The sequence below is a fragment of the Antedon mediterranea genome, chromosome 2 (genome assembly GCF_964355755.1).
Source record: "Antedon mediterranea chromosome 2, ecAntMedi1.1, whole genome shotgun sequence".
NCBI classification, from domain to species: Eukaryota; Metazoa; Echinodermata; class Crinoidea; order Comatulida; family Antedonidae; genus Antedon; species Antedon mediterranea.
This window is the reverse complement of record NC_092671.1, coordinates 40,330,703-40,353,420: the sequence shown is the minus strand read 5'-3', so window position 1 is coordinate 40,353,420 and position 22,718 is coordinate 40,330,703. Positions and strand designations below refer to the sequence as shown.

At 33.5% G+C, this 22,718-nt stretch overlaps 2 protein-coding genes across 2 annotated transcripts; one reads left to right on the top strand and one right to left on the bottom strand.

The window, feature by feature from the left end:
• The first annotated feature begins 1,043 nt into the window (after positions 1–1,043).
• On the top strand, positions 1,044–10,501 carry LOC140039932 (solute carrier family 28 member 3-like). The gene is made up of 9 exons (XM_072085527.1): positions 1,044–1,088; positions 1,279–1,420; positions 1,997–2,188; positions 2,544–2,705; positions 5,734–5,990; positions 7,654–7,828; positions 8,223–8,381; positions 9,507–9,687; positions 10,068–10,501. The coding sequence occupies exons 1-9, from the start codon at positions 1,063–1,065 to the stop codon at positions 10,139–10,141; spliced, it is 1,368 nt and encodes a 455-aa protein (XP_071941628.1). The 5' UTR covers positions 1,044–1,062; the 3' UTR covers positions 10,142–10,501.
• Positions 10,502–13,149: 2,648 nt separating this feature from the next.
• Positions 13,150–17,703, bottom strand: LOC140039465 (uncharacterized). Its single transcript, XM_072085068.1, has 2 exons — positions 17,030–17,703; positions 13,150–16,942 (listed from the first exon to the last, which is right to left on the bottom strand). The coding sequence occupies exons 1-2, from the start codon at positions 17,701–17,703 to the stop codon at positions 13,150–13,152; spliced, it is 4,467 nt and encodes a 1,488-aa protein (XP_071941169.1).
• Positions 17,704–22,718: the final 5,015 nt, after the last annotated feature.

The window sequence follows — 22,718 nt, the reverse complement described above, 5'->3', positions numbered from 1 at the left end:
GGCTACTGTGAATCAGAGATTTTGTATTTTATACAATGTCCTGTGAAATACTTGGAATGTCTCATAGAAACACTGTCTATTTTGTTTTAAAAGTACACGCTATAGTTTCATATTCAATGCTCTGGATTTAAATTATTGTATGTAACGTCAATTAAGGTAATTTAGAAATTACTCTGTTTTGTTAGAATGCTGTGGAGTTGAAAAACTATAAGGAACCCAGTGGAATAGACAACAGTGGATTTGAATATGAAAATATCACAGTAGATCACGACACAAATGAAGCAGATGACGTCAAAGGTGAAGCAGATGACGTCACAAATGAAGCAGATGACGTCAGTCACACAAAAACTTCACCATCTGATCGATGTTGGGCAGTAATTATATATTTTATATTATTTAACTCAGTTTCAATTATAAATATTTATGCCTAATAATCGGCAATACGCAACCAGTTTGTTGTTGTGAAAACTACAGTAGGCAACTCAAGAATATTTGATTTAATTTATTTGCATCTCATTAAAAACATACAAAATTTATGATACAAGATATATGAATATACAATTTCAATTTAAAAGACAAATTAGATACAGAATAGCACATGAAAGTACCGATGTGGGACTTATATCAAATGGGGTCCTCAGGACGTAGAAGAACAAATTTTGAAAAAAAACACAAAAATACATTAAACATACTTAAGAATACTGATACATGAGTTTCAATATTACTTGATTCACTATCAGCCCTTGAAATATCATTTTTCGTTAAATTTCAACAATAAACTGTTACTACTACATTATCTTTCAGGTTGTAGATTCCTGTGGTGCATCGTTTTCAACATTTTACAACAAACACAAAACCATCATCATAGGTGTAACCAAAATAGTCTTCCTCTTGGCGTACATTGCCTACTTTAGTTACGCATGTTACTACGACTGGGAGAGTGCACAGATTTTGGCAATTTGGACGGGAATCGTTGCGTTTGCGTTAATATACGGTGCAATACGTGATAGTTTTGGGGAAGCCATCAACACAAAATGCTGGAAACCAGTATGGGAGAAGATAATGGAGAAATGGGAGTATATCAAATGGTAATTTTGAATCACTAAAATCAGATTATAGACAATCATTTAGGTGTTTGCTCCCACCGACTATGCGGTTATATTTTCAAGAGAGCCAACAACAAACTACAAACCGTAAGTGATCCACTCCCCACGCAATACTGCGACAAGCTAATAATAAAGGCGTTTCATGTATATATTTGTATTTATCTTCTTTTAGGCCAGTGTATATCATCATTATTGCAGGCCATGTTATTGCAATAGTTTTTATAACAAGACAAAGTCCAGAACAACTTGTTTCAGCAGCAGGGCTGTTGATATTCGTGTTCCTAACTTACGTTTTCTCTAAACACCCTAGACAGGTAGGTCTACTGAACATTACATAACCATTGTAAATAAAACCATTTTTGTTTATATTTTCAACAAAAGAGCACTGAATAGAAATATAGCAGAGCTAAAATATAAAAAGAGATATAAATACTAATTAAATGATTTACAACAAATACTATATTGAGGGCAGTATAATGCTCGAGCGGATACTTTAAAAATGTTGAAAATAATGATGCCGAACGTAAACATTTGCTGATTAATATAGGTTACGTTTCGGTAAGTATAGTTGTTAATATACTAGGATGACCTGTATAGCATGTCTGTACCATAATGTTCAGATAAACTTACATTTGAGACATCGTCCGAAGTAGCAAATTATTAGCCTGTTCTACACGGCGCCAATGCAATCAACTGTTACCTTATTAAACAGCTGACTACATGGACCTCTGCTTGAACGTTTCAAGATCACCAGTGTTGTTATTTGTTGATTAGGTTTGATTTCGATAAAATTAATTAAATTTATATATTATTATATTATCGATTCCGAGCAGAAATAAACATTACGAATTGTATTTGAATTTTCCCTCATACTGACTTATCATTTTTAGATTAAATGGCGGCCAGTGATTTGGGGTTTAGTACTTCAGTTTCTGCTTGGATTATTTGTCCTTCGCACCGATATCGGACTGACAATATTCGATTGGCTCGGAGACATCGTAACGATATTCCTTGGCTTTGCAAACGTTGGAGCAGAATTTGTGTTTGGTGAAAATTATCTGGATCATTACTTTGCATTTTCAGTAAGCAAAACAAATTGTAAAATTTGGTAAGCCTATGTTTGCTAAGCTCTGTCTACACTATCAAACTAGTTTTTACAAAAAAAGTATGATAGTGATATTCCAAAATGTTGTAGTAATATGACATCATCATGTCCATATATGAGCACATCACATTTTTTTGACACATATAATTTAATAGTATAGACATTCTTAAGTTTGCTTGTTTGCGCGACCATTTTACCCATTTCCTCCAAAACCATGGCAGTTGTTTTTTTTTAATCGATATATGAAGGGACAAATGAGCTAAGTTCTCAAGTCCTAATCTTAAGCTAAAATTCAAAATAATATCAAAGTCTGTCTGATTTGTTTCTGCCAGGTTCTGCCAGTGGTTATCTATTTCAGTAGTGTCATCTCAGTATTATACTATCTGGGAGTAATGCAAGTTATCATTAGTAAAGTAGCCTGGCTAATGCAAAACACGATGAAGACATCAGCCAGTGAATCGCTTAATGCTGCTGGTAATATATTCGTTGGCATGGTAAGTTTATAGTTTTAAAGATGGTAAAAATAATAAGAAATAACTAAGAACAGTAGGCCTATAGGAACACACCTACCATTTTAGACATTGTAGACCATTAAGAAATAACTAAGAACAGTAAAGGAACACACCTACCATTTTAGACATTGTAGACCATTAAGAAATAACTAAGAACAATAAATGAACACATCTACCATTTTAGACATTGTAGACCATTAAGAAGTAACTAAGAACAGTAAAGGAACACACCTACCATTTTAGACATTGTAGACCATTAAGAAATAACTAAGAACAATAAATGAACACATCTACCATTTTAGACATTGTAGACCATTAAGAAGTAACTAAGAACAGTAAATGAACACACCTACCATTTTAGACATTGTAGACCATTAAGAAGTAACTAAGAACAGTAAATGAACACACCTACCATTTTAGACATTGTAGACCATTAAGAAGTAACTAAGAACAGTAAATGAACACATCTACCATTTTAGACATTGTAGACCATTAAGAAGTAACTAAGAACAGTAAATGAACACACCTACCATTTTAGACATTGTAGACCATTAAGAAGTAACTAAGAACAGTAAATGAACACATCTACCATTTTAGACATTGTAGACCATTAAGAAGTAACTAAGAACAGTAAATGAACACACCTACCATTTAGACATTGTAGACCATTAAGAAGTAACTAAGAACAGTAAATGAACACACCTACCATTTTAGACATTGTAGACCATTAAGAAGTAACTAAGAACAGTAAATGAACACATCTACCAATTTAGACATTGTAGACCATTAAGAAGTAACTAAGAACAGTAAATGAACACATCTACCATTTTAGACATTGTAGACCATTAAGAAGTAACTAAGAACAGTAAATGAACACATCTACCATTTTAGACATTGTAGACCATTAAGAAATAACTAAGAACAGTAAATGAACACATCTACCAATTTAGACATTGTAGACCATTAAGAAGTAACTAAGAACAGTAAATGAACACATCTACCATTTTAGACATTGTAGACCATTAAGAAGTAACTAAGAACAGTAAATGAACACATCTACCATTTTAGACATTGTAGACCATTAAGAAGTAACTAAGAACAGTAAAGGAACACATCTACCATTTTAGACATTGTAGACCATTAAGAAATAACTAAGAACAGTAAATGAACACACCTACCATTTTAGACATTGTAGACCATTAAGAAGTAACTAAGAACAGTAAATGAACACACCTACCATTTTAGACATTGTAGACCATTAAGAAATAACTAAGAACAGTAAAGGAACACACCTACCATTTTAGACATTGTAGACCATTAAGAAGTAACTAAGAACAGTAAATGAACACATCTACCATTTTAGACATTGTAGACCATTAAGAAGTAACTAAGAACAGTAAAGGAACACATCTACCATTTTAGACATTGTAGACCATTAAGAAATAACTAAGAACAGTAAATGAACACATCTACCAATTTAGACATTGTAGACCATTAAGAAGTAACTAAGAACAGTAAATGAACACACCTACCATTTTAGACATTGTAGACCATTAAGAAATAACTAAGAACAGTAAATGAACACACCTACCATTTTAGACATTGTAGACCATTAAGAAATAACTAAGAACAGTAAATGAACACATCTACCAATTTAGACATTGTAGACCATTAAGAAGTAACTAAGAACAGTAAATGAACACATCTACCATTTTAGACATTGTAGACCATTAAGAAATAACTAAGAACAGTAAATGAACACATCTACCATTTTAGACATTGTAGACCATTAAGAAGTAACTAAGAACAGTAAATGAACACATCTACCATTTTAGACATTGTAGACCATTAAGAAATAACTAAGAACAGTAAATGAACACACCTACCATTTTAGACATTGTAGACCATTAAGAAGTAACTAAGAACAGTAAAGGAACACATCTACCATTTTAGACATTGTAGACCATTAAGAAGTAACTAAGAACAGTAAATGAACACATCTACCATTTTAGACATTGTAGACCATTAAGAAATAACTAAGAACAGTAAATGAACACACCTACCATTTTAGACATTGTAGACCATTAAGAAGTAACTAAGAACAGTAAAGGAACACATCTACCATTTTAGACATTGTAGACCATTAAGAAGTAACTAAGAACAGTAAAGGAACACATCTACCATTTTAGACATTGCAGACCATTAAGAAATAACTAAGAACAGTAAATGAACACACCTACCATTTTAGACATTGTAGACCATTAAGAAGTAACTAAGAACAGTAAAGGAACACATCTACCATTTTAGACATTGTAGACCATTAAGAAGTAACTAAGAACAGTAAAGGAACACACCTATCATTTTAGACATTGTAGACCATTAAGAAATAACTAAAACAGTAAATGGACACACCTACCATTTTAGACATTGTAGACCATTAAGAAGTAACTAAGAACAGTAAATGAACACACCTACCATTTTAGACATTGTAGACCATTAAGAAGTAACTAAGAACAGTAAATGAACACACCTACCATTTAGACATTGTAGACCATTAAGAAATAACTAAAACAGTACAGGAACACATCTACCAATTTAGACATTGTAGACCATTAAGAAATAACTAAGAACAGTAAATGAACACACCTACCATTTAGACATTGTAGACCATTAAGAAATAACTAAAACAGTACAGGAACACATCTACCATTTTAGACATTGTAGACCATTAAGAAATAACTAAGAACAGTAAATGAACACATCTACCATTTTAGACATTGTAGACCATTAAGAAGTAACTAAGAACAGTAAATGAACACACCTACCAATTTAGACATTGTAGACCATTAAGAAGTAACTAAGAACAGTATAGGACGACAATAACCATTATTTCTTGTTGTTAAGAAGTAACTATGAACAGTACAGGAACACATCTACCATTTTAGTCCTTGCAACATGAACCTGCAATAACATTCCTTGATTTATTCAGTATTACCGCTATATTTTATAGACAGAAGCTCCACTATTGATCCGTCCATTTATAAAAGAAATGACACTGTCCGAACTGCATGCGATAATGACAGGAGGGTTCGCCACAATCGCCGGCAGCGTTCTTGGAGCGTATATCTCATTTGGTATTGATGCAACACACCTTATAAGTGCTTCAGTCATGTCAGCTCCAGCTGCCTTGGCTATGGCTAAACTATTTTGGCCAGAAACAGAAGAATCCAAAACAGCAAATGCAGATCAGGTTGACATACCAAAAGGGTAAATAGAAGTATCTTAAATTTAGCAGCAAGCAGAACGTAGACTTCTTAAACATAAAGTCTAATTTTGTCAAGAGTTTTTCCAAATTGCCAAACTTTTTACAAATGGTAAAAAGAAAGCATCTTAAAAAGTATATATAACAGCAAGCAGAACATAGGCTTCTTAAACATAAAGTCTACTTTTGGCAATGGTTTTCCAAATTGCCAATTGCTAGCAATCTTCAAAGTGTTATAGTATACCAATACTAACCATTCAATGTATACCAATACTAATCATTCAATGTATACCAATACTAATCATTCAATGTATACCAATACTAATCATTCAATGTATACCAATACTAATCATTCAATGTATACCAATACTAATCATTCAATGTATACCAATACTAATCATTCAATGTATACCAATACTAATCATTCAATGTATACCAATACTAATCATTCAATGTATACCAATACTAATCATTCAATGTATACCAATACTAATCATTCAATGTATACCAATACTAATCATTCAATGTATACCAATACTAATCATTCAATGTATACCAATACTAATCATTCAATGTATACCAATACTAATCATTCAATGTATACCAATACTAATCATTCAATGTATACCAATACTAATCATTCAATGTATACCAATACTAATCATTCAATGTATACCAATACTAATCATTCAATGTATACCAATACTAATCATTCAATGTATACCAATACTAATCATTCAATGTATACCAATACTAATCATTCAATGTATACCAATACTAATCATTCAATGTATACCAATACTAATCATTCAATGTATACCAATACTAATCATTCAATGTATACCAATACTAATCATTCAATGTATACCAATACTAATCATTCAATGTATACCAATACTAATCATTCAATGTATACCAATACTAATCATTCAATGTATACCAATACTAATCATTCAATGTATACCAATACTAATCATTCAATGTATACCAATACTAATCATTCAATGTATACCAATACTAATCATTCAATGTATACCAATACTAATCATTCAATGTATACCAATACTAATCATTCAATGTATACCAATACTAATCATTCAATGTATACCAATACTAATCATTCAATGTATACCAATACTAATCATTCAATGTATACCAATACTAATCATTCAATGTATACGAATACTAATCATTCAATGTATACCAATACTAATCATTCAATGTATACCAATACTAATCATTCAATGTATACGAATACTAATCATTCAATGTATACCAATACTAATCATTCAATGTATACGAATACTAATCATTCAATGTATACCAATACTAATCATTCAATATGTATATATCAAACAGATTGTTTCACTTCATTATGATCATTAACCTTAAAAAAATAAACATTTGAAAAAATTAAACACACATACTGTAAGGGTCTTTCACACTTGTTCCGGCACGGTTCCCGTCCGGCGAAACGAAAGCCAATGTTTCGCTTTCACGACGTTCTGCGCGGCTATGCGCCAATCGATACGCGCGTAGCCGCGTAAAAACGAAAGATTGACGTTTGATTGTATTTTCCGGTGCCGGGCCGGAATCTTGCCGGAACAGGTGTGAAAGACCCTTAAGTTATGTTATATTATCAGCTTTTTATCTTTTCTATCTATTCAGTGAAGAAAGAAACATGATAGAAGCCGCGTCATTTGGCGCCGCAACGGCCGTATCACTAGTAGCAAACATCGCTGCTAATCTCATTGCGTTCCTTGCCATCCTAGCGTGTTGTAATGCTATTCTTACGTGGTTTGGTGGACTTGTTGGAATTGAGGACCCACCCCTTACCTTCGAGGTAATTGCCATTATTTTGTAAACAGATTTAAACACTATTAGATAACAATAGATGCACGCCAGCTGAATTATTTTCACACATATAAACTCTTTACATAGTTTTATTTTGTTGACGATAAAAGCTATTGTTAAAACGTAGCACGTTAACTCGCTAATCATCGTGCTTATAAACTAAGTGTTATTTGCCAATCCTGACAGTATGTCAGATTGAACCCTGGACCTTGAGATCGCAAGGCAAGCCAAGCTGAAGCTCCACTCCGCTTTAAAGTAATGCAAATTTCTCTTCTTTATTCGTATCATAATTTGATTATTCGTTGTCAATGCACAAACCGTTAAATGGACAAAACTGCGTAAAAGAAACGTTGTTTGTACGGTAACTCTGCTTTTTGTTACAGCTGATCTGTTCATACGTGTTTATGCCTGTAGCATTCATCATGGGTGTTGAATGGAATGATTGCAGGCTGGTTGCCGAATTGATTGGTATCAAGACATTTATTAATGAATTCGTGGCATATGAACGTCTGGGAGAAATCATTGAAGCTGGAACTATTTCGGTAGGTATTAGGCCGTAAGCGTGGTTTCCACTAGAGACGCAACGCATAGACGTACGCGCAACGCAAGCGAGTTGACCAATGACAAACCACCGTTCGAATAATCCATCATCGTTGCCTTACGTCATTGCGTTGCATCTCTAGTGGGAACCAAGCATTACCACTGATATCCATTGTTAATTGATTAGCTTTTTTACTGTAGGCTTATGTCTTTATTGTCAACTCAATTATTGTGATGACGATTAAAGATTATTGTCCACCTGAAAAATTTTTGTTTAGCTTTTTTTGGATCGAGAAAAAAAAAATATTTACCTAAAAAATAGTCAACAGGTTTTTGTTTTTAACCGTTTGATTTGTCTTTTTAAAATTAAAAACATTATTTTTTCCGTTTTTCTTTTCTACGGAACTGATTAACTTGATTAAGGGCGTGTGGCGCAGTGTGTTGGACGTTGGACTACCGATCGTCAGACCTAGGTTCGAATCCAACTCTCGCCGCATTGCTTGTACCCGTAGGCAAGATACTTTACTTACGTTGCCTCTCTCCACCCAGGTGTATAAATGGGTACCCAGTTAGATCTAGACACAACTTTGCGCTGGTTACCGGCTGCATTATGGAAGTATGTTTCCATACGTGTTTGATCCCAAAAAATACTGGGGTAATAATGCTTGTAAAGCGCCTTTGAGCATGATTACTCATGAAAAGGGCGCTATATAAATGTGGTATTATTATTATTATATATTAAAACTACAGACGAAATCTGATTTTATTAATCTTCATTTTCATATTTTTGAAGGAAACGTTGATGTCTTATACATTTTTATAATTTAATGTTTTTTGTTTGTTATGGTTGTGACTTAATTATTGACCTACTGCATAAGGTTTATTGCAAATAGCGTGCGCGACGCATGATAGGAAGGGTTTGTGAGCAAACGTCATGACACGTACGTACGTGATTTTTCCGTACGCGTCGTGACATTCCCAAACACTTCCCATCATGCATTGTAAAATGACGTTCCCCTCTCGAATTCAAGCAATTTGCGATAGGCCTAAACCTTATTCAAATAATATTATAAGATAATATGATATCATGTTGCTTTAAATGATATAACATAATTTGGTAATTTCAGAAACGCTCAGAGGTTATTGCAACGTACGCACTTTGTGGGTTTGCAAATATCAGCTCAATAGGAATCCAACTAGGAGGACTTACGCCAATGGCACCAGAAAGGAAGAGTGACCTGGCACAAGTTGCAATTCGCGCCCTCATCGCTGGAACCACTGCTTGCTTTATGACCGCTTGCATTGCAGGTAAATTTACAATTTGTCTTTAAATATAATTTTTTTAAATGTATTCATGGCGTAAATAAAGATACTAATGTCCAATTATATACAACATCATCTGCTATATAGCTGTATTTTCACATATGTCCTTTTTACATGTGGCATCGTCTCCCTTAGTAAGATATGAAATAACTGCGACTTGAGTATTGTATATGCTAGGGAATTGATATAAACGTGTCTATTCAATGATATACCAGAATTACAAAAATATTATTAACACATCTTTTCTGATTTTTTAAAATATAAATTAGAAAAATAATATTAATTGAATGTAAGCGTATTATTTTGAAGATACTAATAATGTCAATCATTAAATAGATTATAAATGTATATTGGTTATGTTGTAGGCATACTATACGAAGTAGACGAGGTAACATCACCGACGACAAATATGATGACAGATATGATGACTATTACATAGAGTCTTCTATTCATATACTTATCACAATTTACATAATTCTTTAAACAATATAATATGCCCCGTCTTTACAGATAATTTCAAAGAATCGGAATGTAAATACAAGTAATTTTATTACGTTTTAAATCATGTAGATACTAATTGATTTTAGAATGTAAATGATTGCGATAACCCAGAGATATAACATCGAGAACCAGAGTCACACGATTGGAAACAGTGATACAAAAGAACGCCGCCAAAAGTTTTAATTTGCACATACAGTACTAACATTTCTGAGGTGTGTACCGGTAGGCCTAGCACGCCGCGTGTGTCGTGATACTCAATAGATTGCAATGTGCGTCAATACAATAAATACAAATTACAAAAGGCTTTTACAAAGTTCCACGATTACAAAGTGACCGCCGTGACCCTTCTTCATAATGGCTCTGTGGTGAACTTTATAGTAAATGTCAAACGTTTATATAAGGGTCAATCTAATGCGTGTTATTGTTGGTTGCAATATTAAGAATTGATTAAATGAAACTAATAATATAATAATATTCAATAATTAGTTTTAATATTGAAAAGGATTTGTGTTTTTAAAGTGCATACTGTACAATACCCGAATTCCTGATTTATTAGTTATCCGCTTGGTATACCAAGCGGATAACTCCTTGTTATTGTATGAGATCAACATTTTTTTTCTGTATTATTCTTCTTTCCTTCCTTCCTTTTTTGTGAGTCGCGTTTCTCTAAAATGTGTAAACATAACATTTCATAACTTTGACAACATATGGGCATTTACGTGAAGTTGTGCACCTCCTATTTTTTAATGACGTCATAGTTGCGCAACGTGACTTACGCGCAATTTTATGAATTTCAATGATTGATCATAGATTAAAAACCAAAAGTCATTTAGTATTGACACTTTGACAAAATTTAAGTCATATCAGGGGCAAACTTTCTACGGATTAAAAATGGCATGTTTCACAAGAAGTTACGCGCACACGCGCATTTAAAATTTCAAAATGCGCAAAATTAATTTCTACTCAATTTCTTTTTACGCGTTTCATGTCATTTTGAGCATGTCAAAAATTCCCACGGGCGCGCATTTTTTTACGCACGCGGTGCGCACGTAGCGATAAAAACATATTTTTTTCTCTTGAATTATATTTTTCAAGCCTTTCCTAGTAATTTTGAAAACAATTTAGACCTTTTCCAGTTTAAATAACGCCATACGAACACGTTGAATTAGACAATTTGTGCGCGTTTTTTATGAAAAAGCTTAAAAAATCATCAAAATAATGTCTTTTTTTAAACAGTCATAGTTTCTAAAGTAAACCGTGAACCGTTTATTTTTATTACAAAATCTAGAAGTTGATGAGTTGCAGATATCGGATCATGCATCGATAAGGCTAAAAAAACATTGTGACGTAATCGTATGGCCACACGAATGTAAAATATAGGATTTTTGTCTGTTTCGTTATTGCTCATCACATTCAATGGAGCGCATCACGCTTATCTGTATTCCTTTTTCTCCTATATTTATATATTGTCTAGGTCAATCAACTTTCTTTAGCATGAGATAAAAATATTTTAATTTTTATAACGTCATCATGCCTAAAAATTTTAATTACGTGGGTCATTAATTTCATATTTACAGTAAATTTTAATCTGTAATAGCTCGTAAGAATAAAATGTGATAATCACGATTAAAACGTTTTCTGGAAGCTATAGGATTGTAGATACGAATTCATGTAAACATTTTGCCAATCGGATGTTGTGACGTCATCATATTGCCAGTTGAATAAAAAAAGTCGTATTTTCATATTTTGCGTAATAGTTCATCACATTTAAAAGGGTGCGCATCTATATTTTACGTATTCAAATTTCTTCTACACGTTAATATGTTGTTCCTGAGATAATTTCCTTCTGAAATTGTTAATTAAGTGTTTCATTTTGATACCGTCGCCATGTTAAAAATTGGAATAAATGGCGGGTCCCGTAATTTCACCTATTCTACACTGTATGTAATATGTATACAGATTATACTGTTTGCATGTATATACTATATGACACAAAATTGACAGAATTCAGCACTAACAGCATATCATATTCTTCAGTTCTTGTCATAATGCCATAATCTTTATCTGTGTGCAATATTCCAACATATGACGTGCACGTGGCGTTTGTCGTTGTGCGGATAACTAACTCGTCAAAGTGACGAGTTTCATGTCTAGTTATTTATTCTGCTTGACAAAGATTAACATCAATAAAGTATGAATAAATTCAATTAAAACAGATTTACAATTAGGCTATAAAAAGTATTTACAAATACAAAATCGATATAATAATTGTCACGAACTCCTCTCACGTATGTTTCCGAGCGGTTGAAAATACTTTAGGAACTCCCTTGTGACATAAAAGTATACACACAAAATCCACAAAGTTGTAAAATAACTCAAAAACAAAGCTTTAATTTCAATCAACTTCAACTTTCAACAATCCAGTAAGCACTTTAAACAACAGCTTCACAATGACTTTACAATATAACATCCAACCTCTATTCCAACAACCTTACAATAGTTTACATCCCTTTATATACAAGATGCTCCTATCCTTCTAGATCATTCTTTATACTTCTCATTATTACATGATTACAGTTTCTATTAATAGCACTTCTGGAATGTTCTTGATTGTTCTTATTAATTATACATGGTTTATTAAATCAAAACATCTTATTCTAGAATGTTCATGTAAATACTATGTTACTCTATATGTTAGGGAATGGTAATTTATTACACTCCCCCCTCTTTCTGAGCTCAAAACTCATTCTTGGAGTTTTGAGGGGCAAGTATACACGGACGTGGCAAAATATAACATTTTCGACCTAGAAACCCTGTTTAATATATGAATATAAATTCAAACTACATTACGTGAAAACCAAATTCTCATTACAAACAAAATGTAAGAAACAAGTAACTTATAAACATTAAAACCTATTTTGTCTATTTTATAAAGTAACCCTTGCTTTAAGTTAATGGTTTTCGTGACAATCCGTCAGCATTACCATTAGAAATACCCCTTCTATGTACAACAGTAAAGCAATAAGGTTGTAAATCAAGACTCCATCTAGTTAGTCTTTTGTTTGTCTCTTTCATTTCAACCAACCATTTGAGTGGTTGATGGTCAGTAACTATCTTAAATTTTCTGCCTAGTAGATAATATCGCAGACTTTCGACAGCCCATTTTATAGCTAAACACTCTTTCTCTATAGTTGCATAATTCTGTTCTCTTGGGAACATCTTACGACTAAGATACAATACTGGATGGTCAGTACCATCAGGACCTAGTTGACTAAGTACTGCACCTAACCCTCGATCTGACGCATCTGTTTGCAGTATAAACTCTGCATTAAAATCTGGGTTTCGTAACACAGGGTCTGAACATAACGCCTGTTTTAACTTTACAAGTGCATCTTCGCACTCAGGCGTCCATTTGATTTTATCTGGATGTTTTTTCCCCGTCAGATCAGTTAGAGGTGCTGCAATGTCAGCATAATTAGGAATAAACTTTCGGTAGTATCCTGTCAGGCCAAGAAAAGATTTAACATCCTTCTTAGTTTTAGGTTTTTCCCATTGTACTACCGCTTCTACCTTAGTCTTTTGAGGACGTATCATTCCCTCTCCAACTACATACCCTAAATAATGCACTTTACTATGTGCGAAACTACATTTTGCAGGTTTGACTGTCAGATTAGCTTGCTTGAGGGTCTGAAAAATGTCCCTAAGATGATGGATATGACTTTCCCAGTCTGGACTAAATATTACCAGATCATCCATATAAGCTGCTGCATAAGATTCTTTCTTGCGCAACAGTTGATCCATCATTCTTTGAAACGTTGCAGGAGCCCCATGCAAGCCAAATGGTAAATACTTAAATTGATACAAACCCATTGGTGTTGAAAAAGCTGTATATGGTTTTGACCGTTCAGTTAATGGAACCTGCCAGTAACCTTTACATAAATCTAACTTCGTTATAAATTTAGCAGGACCAACCCTGCCTATTATTTCATCTATTCGAGGCATTGGATATGCATCAAACTTGCTCAAGCTATTCACTTTTTTGTAATTTACGCAAAAGCGAGCTGTACCGTCCGGCTTTGGTACCATGATATAAGGAGAGGACCAGGGACTGTGAGACTCTTCTATTACCCCAAGTTCCAACATAGATTCTATCTCTTCTTTTACTTTGCCTAACTTAGCCTGAGGAATTGGATAAGCTCTTAATCTAACTGGGTGTACCCCTAGGTTCATTTCAATATCATGCTTTATTACAGTAGTTTTCCCTGGCTTGTCCTGTAACACTGAGTCAAATTCAGAAAACACCTCCGCTAAATCTGAAAGCTGAGATTCATCTAATCCTTCACCAGAATCTAAGGTTAAATTGGAACTAGAAATATTTGACCAAGAAATGTCCTTATCCTGACCCTCGTCTTGTCCAGTTACATCATTTATAGCCAGCATAACCTCAATAGTTCTACGATGAAATTGTTTTAAAAGATTTATGTGGTAGACTTTTGACTTTTTCCGTTTATCATTAGTTTCCACCTCATAGTTTACTGGACCTAGTTTCCTTAAAACCTTGTAAGGACCTTGCCATTTTGCCTCTAATGCATCGTTACTAGATGGTAAGAGTAATAGGACTTCATCACCTGGACTAAATTCTCTACAAACAGATTTCTTATCATATTTTTGTTTTTGCCTTGTTTGGGATAGTTCAATGTTTTCCTGGACTAGATCTTTCATTGAAGTTAACCTATCTCTCATTTTAACAACGTGTGAAACCACACTTTGAGGACCTGTCACCGTGCCTGTCCACATTTCTTTCATTATATCAAGTGGACCTCGTACCTTCCAACCATACAATAATTCAAATGGAGAGAACCCAGTTGACTCCTGCGGTACCTCCCTATAAGCAAATAATAGGTATGGAAGCAATTTATCCCATTCTCGGGGATCATCCTGAACAAATTTTCTAATCATAGCCTTGAGGGTGCCATTAAATCTTTCCACTAATCCATCGGTTTGTGGATGGTAGGGAGAAGTAGTCAAGCCCTTAATTGAAAGTAACTTATAAATTTGACTCAACAACTTAGAGGTAAAGTTAGAGCCTTGATCGGTTAAAATTTCTGTTGGTACCCCTACCCTGGAAAATAATTTAATCAACTCATCCGCTATCTTTGGAGCTTCAATACTTCTCAGTGGGATAGCCTCCGGATATCGAGTTGCATAATCACATATAACCAAGACATATTTATTTCCTGTCTTACTCCGTGCTAGTGGACCAACAATGTCCATAGCGATTCGGCGGAATGGTTCACTGATTATTGGCATAGGAATCATCGGGGCCTTCAATTTAGTTTTATACTTTGAAGTTTTCTGACAATTTTCACAAGTGTTACAATATTCGGTCACATCCTTTCTAATACCAGGCCAAAAGAATCTCTGCTTTATCCTATCTAATGTCTTTTTCCTACCTAAATGACCTGCCAAAGGAATATCATGTGAGACTTTCAATACACTATTACGGCAAGGGTATGGAACCACTAATTGCTCTATTGGTTCTGTCTGGTGTTTAGTGAAAACCAGCCTAAATAAAATTCCATCCTTACAGACTATCTTTATAGTGTCATCATCTTTCTGTACTAACATCTGTTCTCGAAGTGAAATTAAAGTTCTATCCTTAACCTGATAATCCTTAATTTTATCTCTGCCAATATCTAAAATGTCTAATTCCCTATCTTGGCTAGATTGAGCTTCCTTTGTTTTTGCAAACTCTTTCCTAACTTTTCGTTTCTCACTTCTGGTTTTATGAACTTTTTCCTTGGGAGGGTTGTTACTGAGTAGTTGGCCATCTAAATGTCCAAATTCTTCTTGAAAATTAACCACATCATCTAGCTGATGTGAAATAACCCCAGAAGCTTTTTCCGACTTTAATTCGTTTTCCTCTCTTAGTTTTTCTTTTCTAGCATGATCTCTAGTGGCAACAAAACTATGCCTATCATGATTCTTATCCCCCTTCCCTAATAAGTCTCCAAATTTAGGAAAGTCCCTACCAAGAATTACATCTCTTGGTAAATCGCTGCAAACGCCAACCAACAAATTATGGTCTTCGTTATTAATCTTAATATTGACGAATGCAGTAGGATAGGCTTGGACATGGTCATGGACGCACCTGCATGTAATTTTAGCTTGCTCCGCGCGATTAATTTTCTTAGCCGCTACTAAATCAGAATGAACAAGTGTCATATCACATCCAGAGTCTATCAAAATTTCACAATCACATCCTTCAACTAGGCCTCTACAAATGTAAGGTGTACATGGTTTTGAAACAGTATCTGTCTTTGTCGACAAAAAGCCATCCTTACTTCGACAAAATCGTTCTATGTGGCCTACTTTTTTGCACCGTCTACAAACGAGAGGTTGTCTAGCGTCAGATTGTGATTTATGAAAGTTATCAGGGGGATTATTATTACCCTTACTGTCAACTTCAGGAGTGCCTTTCACTGTTTTCTCCTGGTTGTTTCTATTTTCGTGTTTTCTATTTTGAAACTTTTTCTCAAAATCGATACCTTTTCTAGCTTGAAAATAATTATCTGCTAATTCTGCAGCATTTAATCCAGAATCTGGTTTATGTTCTTTAACCCAAATTTGTACCCCTGTGGGCATAATATCTATTAATTGCTCTAAAATAACAATTTCAGCTAAATCATCTTTGCTTTTATCAGCAGGCCTAGCCCACTTAGTAAATAAATCTTTTAACCTAACATACATTTCTCTATAACTTTCTTCACTTTTCTTTTTAATTGACCTAAACCTTTGCCTATATGTCTCTTCAGTTATGTCATACCTTTGTAATATTGCTTTCTTCACTATGTCGTACTGGTTACTTTCTGTCACTGGTAGTGATGCATAGGCCGCTCTTGCTTTGCCTGTCAAATGAGGTATTAGTTTTACTACCCAGTGTTCTTTTCGCCACTCATAGGTGTTAGCAATTCGTTCAAACGTAGTGAGATAATTTTCAATATCATCACTATCAGAAAGTTTTGCAATCTGAACTTCTTTCAATCTCATCATGTCTTTTAATCGTTTCTCCTCACTGTCCTTTTGCTTATCCATTAACGCCATTACTAACGCTTGCTGTTTCTCCATATCTTCCCTACGTAAACGTTCTTGTCTTTCCATATCTTCTTTGCGTAAACGTTCTTGTTTTTCCATATCTTCTTTGCGTAAACGTTCTTGTTGTTCCATCATCTGCTGCATCATAAGATTCTGTTGTTGCATTTGCTGCTGCATTTGCTGCTGCATTTGCTGCTGCATTTGCTGCTGCATTTGCTGCTGCATCAACAACAAAACATCTTTTGAAGATGAGTCAGCCCCTGTAGGGTTATGTCCACTGGTTGGTCCAGACTCTTCTGCCTGTTGTTCAGGTTGTATTGACTGAACCGATTCTACCTCAGAATCAGATTCATCGCCGCCGCTGTATTCTCTACCGGATCTTGTTGTTGATTGTTTATCAGCCATATTTTAAATCTGGATTAGGGTCTTGTTACTAGTTAATCGTAGTTACCGAGACGTTCACAAGTCTACTGTTCCAAATAAAATAATCTACTGTTCTTTAAACAATGTTTGTGTACTTACGATTAAACAAAACGTAGCACCACGGCTTCCGTAAAATATCACAGTATCGTAAGTACCGCTTCCTCAAAATATCAATAAAGTACACTTGATCCTAAAACAGCCACCAATCTATGGCAAAATACAGTAGATCAAACTGCTACCACAAAATATCACAACAGTAGATAAATACACAGTTAAGTCGAACAGTAGATCGAAATAACCGCTGCCACCAAATTATGTCACGAACTCCTCTCACGTATGTTTCCGAGCGGTTGAAAATACTTTAGGAACTCCCTTGTGACATAAAAGTATACACACAAAATCCACAAAGTTGTAAAATAACTCAAAAACAAAGCTTTAATTTCAATCAACTTCAACTTTCAACAATCCAGTAAGCACTTTAAACAACAGCTTCACAATGACTTTACAATATAACATCCAACCTCTATTCCAACAACCTTACAATAGTTTACATCCCTTTATATACAAGATGCTCCTATCCTTCTAGATCATTCTTTATACTTCTCATTATTACATGATTACAGTTTCTATTAATAGCACTTCTGGAATGTTCTTGATTGTTCTTATTAATTATACATGGTTTATTAAATCAAAACATCTTATTCTAGAATGTTCATGTAAATACTATGTTACTCTATATGTTAGGGAATGGTAATTTATTACAATAATAAAGGTAAACAAATTTAAACCTATAAAAAAATGATTTACAATTTCAAAATAGCAAAATAACAACGGCATCATAATTGTAAATTACCATTATGATAATGTTACTGAATATAACAGGTAAGTTTTGGAGTTCAGGAGGGGGTGGTCTAGGGGTCTATCATTAAGGATTGATCTAGGCGGTTTTGGTAGAGTGGGTAGCTGTATCAATTAGGGGTCTATCTAAAGTGGTTGAGTTAAGCGGTTTCGGTATGGCTAGAATATTTATTATATTTACCCCGATAATTAGCATCTCCTGATTTTAACGGTCATACCACTCATAGAAGGTGATCAAGACTAAACTTTAGAGCATGTCACATCACATCACATCAAGAGTAACTTCTACAACTCCGGGAAGACAGCAATTAAAGATAAGTGAAGCGGTACAGCATTAATCATTTACAAATATTCCTTTACAAGTTTTATGGGTAAGTCACCAGAATAACCAGACTTCTTCGACTTAATAATAATACTATTAATAATGATAATAATAATAATGATAATAATAACACTACTAATACTAATAATAATAACAATAATAATAATAATATAATAATTTAGGTATTTGTATAGCGCCAGAACCGAAGTAAAAATCAAAGGCGCTTATATTGGATTTTAAAAAGATGCGTTTTAAGTTCTTTTTTAAAAATAGCAATAGAAGTTGAATGAGTAAAATGACGAGGGAGAGAATTCCAAAGAGAAGCAGCAGAGAACATAAAAGACCTTTGTCCATAAGATTTGGTGTTAATTCTAGGAACAAGTAGTAGGTTTTGATCAGCCAAACGAATACAAGCAAGAGGGGTGTAGATGGGAAGAAGATCAAGGATATAAGTAGTATATAAGTAACTTCAGTTTTTTGTGTGCGGAGCCGTGTGTTACGCAGTGTAAATACGCAGAGCATTGTGCAGTTATAGTCCATGGGATTTAGCTTAAAAAAGACCCTTTTCTCACACAAATTGCAAGAAAATGTGTTCTTTAGACCCTACTGAAGACATTTATCAACGTTAGGACATTTTTCGACAACGGGAAGTAGCCTAATTTGCATAATTAAAAATGGCGGCCATTCCTTTTCAAATATAGTTCAAATATTAATAACCATACAATAGGCCATTATTGGACAAAATGTGTCATTGGACTCTATAGAAACATGTATGTTCTGAACAATTTGACACTAAAAATAATTTCATATGTACAATATTTTCAAAGTTATGCGATTTTATGTAGTGTAAAGTTCAAAGGTCAATAATGTTAGAATCGGCCATTTTTTGCAAAAACGTTTTATTTTATTTTATTTTATTTTATTTTATTCAGTCAAAACCAACAGCGATAAATACCGCCACTAACAGGTTTGAAACATAAAACAATACAACATCAAAAACGGTTAACAATAAAATACAGATACAATATATATATATATATATATATATATATATATATATATATATATATATATATATATATATATATATATATATAACATAGATCGGCATGCCATAAACAATTTCAATTAATCAAACAGGTTATGCAGGCTGTTCAAGAAGTGAACACATAATCGTCCTCTTAAAATAACCAAGTCTATCATTAAAAATATCGATATGATTGCTATTTAGATTATTAAATGTATAAGGTAGTCTATGAAAAAGTCCCCTCTTAGTACAGTCGACACGGCTAAAAGGAATATGCAATAAATGTCTGTTTCGTGTACGACCAGGAACATTTAAACTAAATAGTGAAATTAGAATTTAAAATATTATATAGAAAAACCATATCAGATATCGTTCGACGATTGCTGACAGAATCAATGGAAAAGGCAAAATTGCCATTAGACTAAATATAAATATTTGTGTCTCTCCTATTAGTGGTTGCTAAGATATGATAACTCAAGGTCAAAGGTCAATAATGTTAGAATCCGCCATTTTTTGCAAAAACATGCCATTAGACTGGATATAAATGTGTAGTTTTTGAACAATCTAAGCCCTAATTTGTATATCTCCGATTAGTGGTTGCTGAGATATGAGAATTCAAGGTCAAAGGTCAATAATGTTAGAAATAGCACTTCGATTCATTTTTGGACAAACTTTTTCATTAAAGTGAATATAAATACATATATTCTAACGATTTTAACACCATAATTAAGTATCTGTGACTAGCGGTTTCCAAGATACATAGTACGTTATTAAAAATGGCCGCCATTTTTAATTATGCAAATTAGGCTACTTCCCGTTGTCGAAAAATGTCCTAACGTTGATAAATGTCTTCAGTAGGGTCTAAAGAACACATTTCATCAAAAAAACATTTTCTTGCAATTTGTGTGAGTTAAAAGTCTAAATCCCATGGACTATTACTATGTCAGAGCGCTGTTGACTCCACTAATGCGCAGTCATTGGTATCATTTGTCGACACAGATAATTTAGAGAATGTCTAGCTTTGCCCGGATTTTGAAGTCTCACACTTTCCCTCGTATCGGTTTGTCATTGAACATTTCCAATCGGAATCGATATCCTCGTTTATGCATTGAATATCTTAATTGCATCAACACAGCTCCAATACGAACAACAACAACAACGACCTACCGACAACAGAATCTAAACTAGAAAAAGAATTATAAGTTGAGTGCACTGTCGTCAAAACAAGTAATGCATTGTAATCGTCTGTCATGACGTGATTAGTTCAAAGATCTTTTTTCCTTGAATCAATTAGCTTCAGTCACATTATTACGATAGAAATTAGTATAAAGTAATTACCTATTTACCAGTAATGAAGATACTTAATTACTCTCATAATTAATTATACACCAGATTTCTTTTGTTGTAATTATCAAGGTGTTAAACCTACCATGTGTCTAGTAAACAACATAATGACGTCACTTTCCCATTATTTGGTATAAATTAAGATTTAATTTAAGATTTAGCCAGTTGTTAAATGTATACATTAACTAAACCATCTAAGACCACAGTAACATACTGTCTTACTATCATCATGAGTCTTAAGTGTAGACTTAGTCGAAGTAATGTCATCGACTTAGCAGAACTAGATGATCTGCATTCTAAGGTAGGTACGTTAACAGAAAAACATTTTGTACGATGAGTCCAGTCAAATAAATGTAGGCCTATATGAAACTGTTAAGTTGTCTTTCGTATTCTTGTTGGTACCAACTTGTAGAATGTATACATAAACCTAAGTTCTTATCTGCTTTTTACATTTGAAGCTGAAAACGATCCTATGATATTCTTATTTTAGTATTACATAAACTCACATTGTTTTTTGTGAATCTTAGACTTTTGTAGTTTTTGTCATCACAACTATAACAAAAGAAATCGTAATTCTATTGGTAAAAACCTTGTAATAATTGTAAATAAAAGTGTGACCTGTTGTAAGTGACATTGAATAAATGTTTATGATATTCTTAAGTCATTAAAATAATTTCTTTTTTTTTTTTAATTTTTTTAATTTAGAAAAATGTGCCATCAGTAAATGTACGAAAGTCGCGGTTAATGCGGCGACTGTCTTCAAAGTCTTCTTTTGACACCTTTACAACAAGTCCAATTGTATTTTCATTAAAGAGAGAAATGGACGAACTTCTAAATGTATTAAAAACCTTTAAAGTAAGTATATTGCACACATTTTACCGCCTCATAAGGGATGGAGTTGGTTAACCGAGTGGCTAGGCCACTTGACTGTCATACAGAGAGATCCGGATTCAATTCCAGACAAGTTCAAGTCCACTCAGCTGTAAATGAGTACTTGGTTGAAAATACTAGCTGAGGCTTAGTACAATTAGTTCATTACCTTGTTCAAAATGAACACGGGACTCACCTTTACTTTACTTTACTGTACATAAGAGTTGTGTGGATCAACTTTTGTTTTAAAAACTGCATGGAAAGAACGAAATGAAACCTTATAATATTATTACATGACACAACTTGTTATTATTATTTCTCCTTACTTACAATTTCATAACTTGTTAACTATTATTTTATGTGTATGTTTTTAAACCTCTTGTAGGTAAATATTATGCCTCTGCTGAAAAAGAGAAAACATAAATTACTATTACTATTAGTGGCTTTTCTTAGATGTACACGGAAGAAAAATAAATTATAAACCAAGACAAAATGTAGATTATGTTTTTTGTTAATGTTTTATTTGTAGGATAATGATGTAAACATAACTCATATCGAGTCACGTCGTTCAGAAAC